The following is a 10000-nucleotide window of genomic DNA, read 5'->3' on the forward strand; positions in this document are numbered from 1 at the left end:
CCAGAAAGAAAATTACAAAATCTACTTATTTTCTTCCTATTTCAATGCTCTGTATGATGATGACATAGAGAACCTTCGGACGCGGTGCAATAGGAACGCAATGCGAACACAACAGAGCGGGCAGCAGAGCAAGGCTCACCACTTACACACAACACTGTTGGCCCACATAGAAGCCTCTCCCAAATACAGGCCAGACGTTTAATATAATCCAAACAGAATCATATTACTGTACACGTTTCTATGTGACGGTGTGTGTAGTTGTCTTACCTGGCAGGAGGTTGCCAGGTGAGGAGGAGAGAGGAAGGAGATGATACAGCGGCTGGAGGGACCACAGCCTCTGGAGCTGGTGTGGGATCACAATCACAGCGCAATCATTTCACTTGACTCCACACTGTGCCATGTTAATCTCTTCTAAAGCACCCGACGCGGTACCGTCAAATAGCGCACTGTATTTTCTTTTCGGCACTATTTTCTCATTTTTTGGCGGAGGGACGCCATTTTTTGTGGCCATATTACGAACACCGGCCCCCACACACACAGCAAGTATCACTCCGCAGCTCTCACCAGAAGTCTATAAAAAAACCCGTCAACCGCAGCTCCCGTTTTCCAAACTTTCCCCCAGAGCGAGCGGTCGCACAATGAATTTTCTCCGGGGAATCCGCGCCTGCCTGTACATTTCGAAACGACCGTGTAAGTACTGTTTACTAATCTGTTGGACTTCTTATAGCATTTGTTAACTTTTATGACCGTCTATAGTGTTTGTGAGATGTTTTTACAGAGATTCTGGTCATATTTTCCATCAAAAATCTTGTTTTGAAATCTACCGTGTGCGACTAGCAATTTCCCCCCAGGGAGAGTTACCTGTGAGTTGGCTAACATTCAGCGCTAGTTGCAGGCTAGCTGCAGGCTAACGGCAACACAGTTGTCGTATTTATTTCGCAAATGCAGTGTTTTCAAATAAGCCACATTGCTGTATTTAGTGTATTCATTAGTGGGTCATATTCCTATATGTAACATATCTAATTTTATCAACTTAGAATTGACGGCAGTGTCTAGATGCTGGAACTAGCTCCCATGCTAACAGCACCGGCTGAGATCCAGGAACAGCGCCGTCATTCCCCTACCCAGGACAAAACCTTCAAGAAGGGCGAGGTTCTAGAAGGAAGACAAGGCTCTATGAAGATAATGGGGTAAGTTTGAAGAAACATTTTAACACACACATGAACGTTTTATAATTATCATCACAATATGTAAATAAAAAAAATATATAATTTTTTTTATCAAATCTAGTTTCATTAATTAATTAATAACTTTTGAACAATAGATGCTATTTCTAATCTGTCAGCTGTTCTATATTGCCAACAAGATTGTCTACATTCCATTCAATATACATAAATCTGATTTAAGTAAGGAAAGTGTAATTTAATACATTTTTATCTTCCAAGTTTAATTTCAACACGTTCAAGTGCAACTACATATGAACCATAATAATACAAATTATGATGATAATCATACACTTATTTTATATCATTGGAAAGCCCTAGTTGTTAGCTTTAAAATGGCACCAAATATGAGGTACTTTGAAATACCCAGTAACTAATAATCTATCACAAACCAATGCAATATCATGTTCAGGGATTTCCTAAATACAAGATAGCCCTGGAAGAGAGGACCTCACCAGCCCGTGGGTTCCAAGTCATTCATGTCTTGATACAAAATCAAGGTGCCCTTCTTTATTCATAATATTGTACTGTTACAGAAATATGTGGTAGTTATTTTATGCCAATTCACCACTGCCATAGGCTTCCCATGTACCTGAAATGTGTCTTAAACAACATATACATGCACACAAGTCACCACATATGACTAAATGCATTGCTAAAATCTGAGTTGAATTAATTTTCCTGAATAGTGTTGAATACATTTTCCTGTATACAGTAGTTCTTGTTATTTCCCCTCAAACGGTGCTTTATTGTGCCAAAAGAAAATATATATAGGAATTCTGTTTCAAATACTGTTATCGTATCAAAATGGCAACACTTTTCAGAAAACAACACGTAAGATGTTAGCATGGCATTGTAGTCAAATGTGGTGACTTTCTTCAGTCTATGATTCAATAATGACCGGGTCTCTCTTTTTGTAAAGTGTTATTGCTGTGTTGACTTTTTTGTAAATCTTACTGTTTTTATTGCTTCTCTGTACTACTTGTGTTGATAGTGCTGCTACACTGAGGAGAGAAGAAACTAAGAACCCCACTGCTCTAGACTGTAAAAAGGACATGGTATTGTGAAAAAAGAAGGGCTCCTTGATTTTTTTACTTGGAACCCACATGTCAAGAAGACTAGTATGGCCCTTTAACACAATCACAAAGGTCAAAGGTCACATAGCCGTACTGTTTGCTTTGGTAAGTAGAATTCATCATTGCGATTAACCTTTATGAAGTGACAATGATTACCTGGGATGTGGTTCTGGCTCAGGCAGACTTGGGGTGATCGCTGCCACTTCGTACAGTGGTTCCGGGGGTTAAACTATTGTTCTTATTTTGCGTTTTTTGAACAACACTGGGGTTCTATGACTTCTGGAGGCATTGTTGTAATTACACCAGTCTTACCCTTTAAATCATAAGCCATTCTTCAGTAGGCATTAGGACCATCAAATAGCCACTGAAGCAAGACAGCTTATTTTGAGATCAGAAGCACTTCTATAACCCACAATGTTAGTAACATGCTCACTTTCACACTCACAGTTAGCCAATCTGCCCCTAGTGGCGGCTCATAGGCACAATTGATTGATTGAAAATTTTATTAACAGATTGCAGAATGGGTACAATACAGTACAACTCAATACCCACAATTGTTAAGGGGATGCAGACCAGAGAAAGACTTCCGTCTTGTTTACATCAGGGTCCCCCATTTTCAATTCATGCTAGACCCAGATAGCAAAAAATTAGTGAATCAACGTTGAAATAGGGTTCAGCAGAAATATTGAATCTATGTTGAAGCCTGACATCTAAATTATATAGATCGTTGTCTATGACCCTAACGTTGAATCAACGTTAGGTGTCAACCATAGCTGATACTATATCAATGTTGATTCAACCATCATCTAAATGGTAATATACATGCACATTTTAGTTGATTTTATATTGAATCAATGTTAGACATCAATGTTTATTCAACCATAATCTAAATGGTAATCTACATGCACATTTTAGTTGATTTTATATTGAATCAATGTTAGACATCAATGTTTATTCAACCATAATCTAAATGGTACTCTACTTGTACATTTGTAACTTGTACATCTACTTGTAACTTGTAAAGTTAAGGAATCAATACTGATTAATGTACATTTTACATTAAAATATTGCTGCTGATATGTATACATCATAACATTACATGTTTTTTTCCTGCTGTTAAACACACTATTGTTAAATAAATAATAATAAAATTCTTATATGACCATATTTCCAAAAATGTGTGAACAAAAATGACAACATGGCTTTAATATGAAAATTAATTTTTTTCTAGGGTATCAGAACTTAGTGACTAAAACTTTTTACAAAAAACAAACAGGCTTTCATTAACAATATAGCCACTGCCAGAATAGTGACACACATATTGTGTGTGGTGAGCACACGCATTCATGCACAACGAAGACAATATTGCAATCATTTTAACTATAAATTTATGAGCTCAAAGTATGAGCTCACTACTGACTGAAATGTCCAACAAAAAGCATCAATTGTCAAATAACTAGACACATTAACATTAACTAGACTAGATGTTTGAGGAAATTAGAAAGGGAACAACAACTTAACCCTTGTGTCTGATCAGATTCGTATTTGTTTGATAACTTTGCAGTGATGAGCCAACATAATATGTGGCATAATCTTTTAATTATCTTGTATTTTTTTTTTACTCTTCATAAATTGTTTATTCCACTTCAGCCCGATCATAACCACCACATATTCTTTTTTTTGTCATATTTAACAACTCTTTTCAGAAAAGTGGGAGTATTTCATTACAAAAATAATATAAAAAATGGTTATGATCAGGGCTGAAGTTGAATAAAATATTTATGGAAAAGAAAGTGGGAAATTATTTCAACATAATCTTTTTATGGAGTTTTTCAATTTAGTCCCCTAATAAGAGTATAATATTTTTGTTTTCAGACACAAGGGTTAAATATAAACAATGGCATAGGATTTGAATTTAAACACAGTGGAGCTTAGATGATCTACAGTTGTCCACGACTTATCCTCCAAGGCATCTGCTATATAATAATCTTCAGATTTACTTAAGTGTTATTAGTTTAGTCAGTTAATTATGGCCAATTCGTTTTATATTGTTTAATACAGTTAAATAAATAGATAAATGAAAAGCAATTTTTTTTGGATTAATAGTTGGTTGTCAGTTTGGCCATGGGTAGGTAGGGAATTTATTTTATTTAATTTTTTTATTTTATTCTTTCCCACGGCGACTATGGATAGGGAATTTCTTTATTTAATTAAAATGTTCACAACAACATGGATGCATGTACTCTGCCAGCATGTTTAATATCCATAATACTAAATGTTTGACTAAGATTTCTATGAAACTTTATATAAAAAAAAAAAAAAAAAAACGTTTTTTTTTATTTTTTTTATACTTTTTTCTAAAAACTCATAAAATATATTGGGTCGCACCTAAATCGGCAGGGTCGGTCGGCAACCTGAAACCAACTATTAATTTTGTTAGGCCTGGGCAGCTCCCAGGTGTGAATGGAACTCTGTGAATGTGAAGCAGGGCGTAGCTGAAAAAGAGCATCCGTGCTCAGCGAACCTACCCTGGGTAAATAAAGGTTAAAATTAAAAATTAAAAAAATAAACACTGCAAGAACAGGCTGAAGCATAAGTCATTCAAGTAGATGCCGTCCATGGAAGAACAGTGTCCAGGGTAATTCCTTGTACTGTATGAACCAGGGAAACAGTGTGCTGGGGTACCCCAAGTTTGACTCTGGTTCGCTTGACAATTAAGTTTGGGTCACTTCGGTTCCAAGAACAGGCTGAAGCAGCATATTCAAGTAGATGCCGTCCATGGAAGAACAGTGTCCATCAGGGTAATTCCTTGTACTGTATGAACCAGGGAAACAGTGTGTGCTGTGCTGTGCTGGGGTAGCTGTGCTGTGCTGGGGTACCCTAAGTTTGACTCTGGTTCGCTTGACAATTAAGTTTGGGTCACTTCGGTTCCAAGAACAGGCTGAAGCAGCATAAGTCATTCAAGTAGATGCCAGGGTAATTCCTTGTACTGTATGAACCAGGGAAACAGTGTGTGGTGTGCTGTGCTGTGCTGGGGTACCCTAAGTTTGACTCTGGTTCGCTTGACTTAAGTTTGGGTCACTTCGGTTCCTTGAGATGCCTCCCTCCCGGTCTGGCGCATAACGAAGCCACTTCTTGACAGTTTCGCTGTAGTCCTGGTCGGTCAGCTTGGGGTCAAACTGTCGAGCAGCAGCTGATAGACACAAAAATAAAAAAGGGAGGAAGAGAGGTGGGTGAGATGAGAGCACCCGGCCCTCACTTCACACGAGTGCGATTTTTTTTAATCACTCAATTACTCACTCTGTAGGTCTACAGTAACAAGCTACAGTCAGCATCCAGTTAGACTGGACAGGAAAGAGAATTAAGCAATCGCAATACAATGTGTATCCATGCACCTCTAAAGCTCACCATTTCCATTTCCATTTGCAACAGCATAATTATATTCTGAATCACCAGCATCACCAGCATCACCACCGCACTACCTAAACTTAACCTATGAAGTAGTTTGCAGGGGAGGAAGCTCACCAAACATGCAGGCTTGTAGTGTGGTGTGCTTGAATGGCTTCTTGCTTTCTGAACAACGCTTGTCTTTCTTTCCAGCCCAGTTGAACCCACTGGCCAGGGCGTTGGTCATAGCAGTTTTCAACATCAGTCTGATCAGGTTCTCTGAATTGGTGCCTCCTACCAAAGCCAGGCGAGAAATCTAAATCAGAGAGAAGAAAATGAAGGCCCTGCGTTAGAAACAGCATAACGTTTATTTTATGAACACAGAGCAACCAACTTGTTTATACACACACTTTATGCATGCACTGATATTCCAGCCCATGCCAGTCATTAGGTTTAACCACATTAACCCTCCTGTCCATATGTAAACGGTATATTTGAACAATTTCAAAACGTTTCATAAATAGCAGATATACAAGCTCTAACACGTTTTGAACTAGAAAGTGCTAAACACATTTTTCCCCTGAACAAGACCACACTGAAACAATCTACATTTGATAAATGAATGCAGTTCAATAAATTACCATCTTTTGACGGACTGATTGCTCCATCAGTAATGATTCTGCCTCATTGAAGTCTTGTTCACTGGCGATTGGCAGCTGGAAGGGGAGCATAGTGGTTGTGGTGGCCACCCCGTGTCCCCTGGTCCCACCAGATATGTTGCCCTCAGCCAACTCGGTCTTGATGAACTGCACATCTCTGGATAGATCCTTCACCACGACAAGTAATTCAGCAAGCATTGAATTCATCTTCTGGATGGTAAGGTCTTCAGAAGAAGAGTTAAAATCATTAAGTGAGAAATAAAAATAAGCAGCAAATCACACAAGGAATTACACCATGTCCAATAGACTTGCCTTTCATAAGCTGCCCGTCATCGCCGGCCATCTGTCTACGCTGTGAAACACCAGATTGCCCTGAGCTGTGTCCTGACATCGCTGTAGAAACAAAATCATAGTTATATATTTCACTAGTTTGACTGCATTGGATCAAACTGGTGGTAGTTCCCTCTAAAATGGCATACCATTTTGTGCATGTTGTGAGAGACCAGGGGGACTGTAGTATTGCCCCGAGCTGCATCCCGACATCCCTGTAGAAACAAATCATTATATTTAAAAATACAAAATCTGACTTGTCAGTCAAATTAACATACATGTCACAATCACTAACACCGGTTCCTGACAGGCAGCAAGCAAGCGAACTGGAGACGAAATCGCACACGACACTGTCCTGATATGACGCAGCGCGTGTCCGAGTGTGTGTTACCTGGATTCTCGACCAATAAAAAGTGTTTAGGGGCGGGACTCGGCCGCGTAATCGCTCAACTAGAGACACAGCGAGCGAATATTTGAGGGGTGAACGACATCGCTGCTCAGTTCACTGTCGCTCGCGGCAGGTCAGGATAGTCTGATTGAAACGAATACATTTTAATCACTTTTTCTCGCTCGCTCGCGTCGCTCTATGTCAGGAAGGGGTGTAAGGAGTTGTATCCCCGTCTCTCAAAACACTGTTACTGAAAGAGTACAGTATCATACCACTACTTGCACTTTGTCGATCTTGCAGCTGCTGGACATGTGAGGCCTGCTGCTGCTGGTGATACTGAACAATATCAAATCCTGGCATCTCGGCTGAAACACAGTAGGAAATACACAAAGTTATTAGCAAATGACGCTATTGTAATCCCCCATGTGAGAAAATGTTTGATTTCCATTCAGCTGATTTCACGTGCACTGCCAAATACTACTTTAATAAAAATATCAAAGACAATGCGAGACAATACAGATATTTTAAACATGCCAGAATATTATGTTATGAGATTGCTTGATAACTCACCATTATGTTGAGTTAGCGATTGCCGGTAGTTGCTAGTAACCAGATCTACAAAGGGGAAATGTAAAATAAGTTGCGACTCAAACATGGTGGAAATTGTGCTCAATATAAAAGCATTATGTACAACTACACATTTTTATTGTGACATTGCTTGCAAGTTGTGAAGGCTTTGAATTTTTGTAGTGGGCTGGCATGCACATTGTAAACATGTATTCTGTTGCATGCATGATGCCAGCGACCTGCCAGCCATCTCCTCACAAGAACACAGATATGGGTTCACTTACTGTTATTTGGATCAGGAGTCTGCAACGAATCTAAATAGCTGTAGATCCTGCCACCATCCAAAGAATCTAAAAAAGGTAAGCCAGGGTGAGAATTGAAGATGCTACAAATCATGTTTAAACAGTCATCTAGTTGGCATTTTAACATGCATAGCAACATACCATTCATTGTAGGGTCTTGGCCAACAACTGGAGGGTTGACGTATCTTAGCGCCTTACGAGACCGGCTCGATTTTGGAGTCTGTCCTACAACATATTTTAGTTGGCATGTTATTCACAATGTATATATTTTGGGCCAACTATAGAATAACTGCAAGAAATGCAGAAGTCCAATCAAATTAAAATGCTCAATTTGTCGGTACATGGTCAGACTAATTTGTTTAACTGTTTATTATTATTATTAACTGTAGCCATTTCCAAAGTGCCTATATAAAATAAATGCATTGCATCAATACCTGGGAAACCCACATCAGGTGCTTTGGCAAAACGTTTTCTTTTGGCGTCGCCACTCGAGTCAGAGTCCGAGTGCACATACTGCTGATTTGGCCTAAAAAAAAGTATATATATACACACATATAAATAAATGTAGTTATGATACTACGTTTATTAGTCAAGGCTAAAGTCTGAATACATAGGCCCTCAGGCCACTGTGTGTTATCCTTTTAGCACTACTTGCAACTACAACAGCAGTGCCATTATTTACAACACCCTAGGGAGAGTTGTCCCTTTAACAAAGTGAACACTGTACCTGGATCTTCTTTTTTGGCGGAGATCTCCTTCGTCCTCAGATTCAATTTCAGAGGTTGGACACATAGTTGAGGTGTACTTGGTCTCTCGTTTTTTGGCCTCATCATGGGTCTCTGGAAAGAGCAGAGAGAAAATGACAATTAACATATCTGCAGTCCAGTGTTTAACGAAAAAATATATGTACCTCTTATCATATGTGCATCGTCACAATTTGCGTCCTCACTTTTTGTGTATGTGTTGCACGAAATACTCACCACACGTAGTAAGCTCACGTACATCCTTATAGGTGATCCATTTATCATCTGGTTGCAGTCCATCTCGAAGGGCTTTTGTGAGCTTTATGTGTTTAGGGGGCCATAACACAGTCTGGTCTTTAGCATTAAACCAGCTCCCTAGAACTACTGCTGTCCCACCATTTGGGAACTGTACAACTGACCACAGCACCACCTCACCATTCATCTTCAAAGGGCTGAAATGAGAATTTACGGTACTCATAATGATCTCTCCTTACAAGCCATTCCCATACCGTCCTAAACTAATATAATCCAGCCTTATTTCTGTCTGTAGTCGTCGGTGTAGGTTATCCAGTGTACATATCCACACGGTCCTCGTCTAGGGCTCCTCGGGTGAAAGCGCCAGGGTAAGCAGCCCAGCCTGGATAAGCACACTAGCTGGTACGAGGAAACGTTGGTAATGCTGGTCACTGTAGAACGGTAGCCGCACGATACACTATACATAATAGACTAATAATAATAGAATAGGTCGAACTCAACGATACAGCTTTAAACTCTGACACTTCAGCTATCAATTTGCACGCGGTCTCAAGGCTCTATTTTGGGGCAAAACGGGCACACTTCACAGCACGTTGTATCGTGGTGAAGGCTTCAACTTATTGGGGTAACTAACTGCTGTATCCACCTGAAACGTATTTATACGTAAGGTGAATAATCTATAGTACCAGCCTTATTTCTGTCTGTAGTCGTCGGTGTAGGTTATCCAGTGTACATATCCACACGGTCCTCGTCTAGGGCTCCTCGGGTGAAAGCGCCAGGGTAAGCAGCCCAGCCTGGATAAGCACACTAGCTGGTACGAGGAAACGTTGGTAATACTGGTCACTGTAGAACGGTAGCCGCACGATACACTATACATAATAGACTAATAATAATAGAATAGGTCGAACCAGCTCTCTAGAACTACTGCTGTCCCACCATTTGGGAACTGTACAACTGACCACAGCACCACCTCACCATTCATCTTCAAAGGGCTGAAATGAGAATTTACGGTACTCATAATGATCTCTCCTTACAAGCCATTCCCATACCGTCCTACAAAGCCAAAGTGC

The 10000-nt window shown here is 39.7% G+C and overlaps 1 protein-coding gene across 1 annotated transcript in view; it reads right to left on the bottom strand.

Annotated features, from left to right (window-relative positions):
- Window positions 1–10000, bottom strand: part of ush2a (Usher syndrome 2A (autosomal recessive, mild)) — a gene marked incomplete at both ends in the record, with an annotated part of 469579 nt that overhangs the window by 456014 nt on the left and 3565 nt on the right. The window contains 1 exon segment of the mRNA XM_084308263.1: window positions 268–343. Within this exon segment, the coding sequence (XP_084164389.1) occupies window positions 268–343 (76 nt within the window).

This window comes from Notolepis coatsorum, assembly GCF_963971535.1.
Source record: "Notolepis coatsorum genome assembly, chromosome: 2".
Taxonomy (NCBI): Eukaryota; Metazoa; Chordata; class Actinopteri; order Aulopiformes; family Paralepididae; genus Notolepis; species Notolepis coatsorum.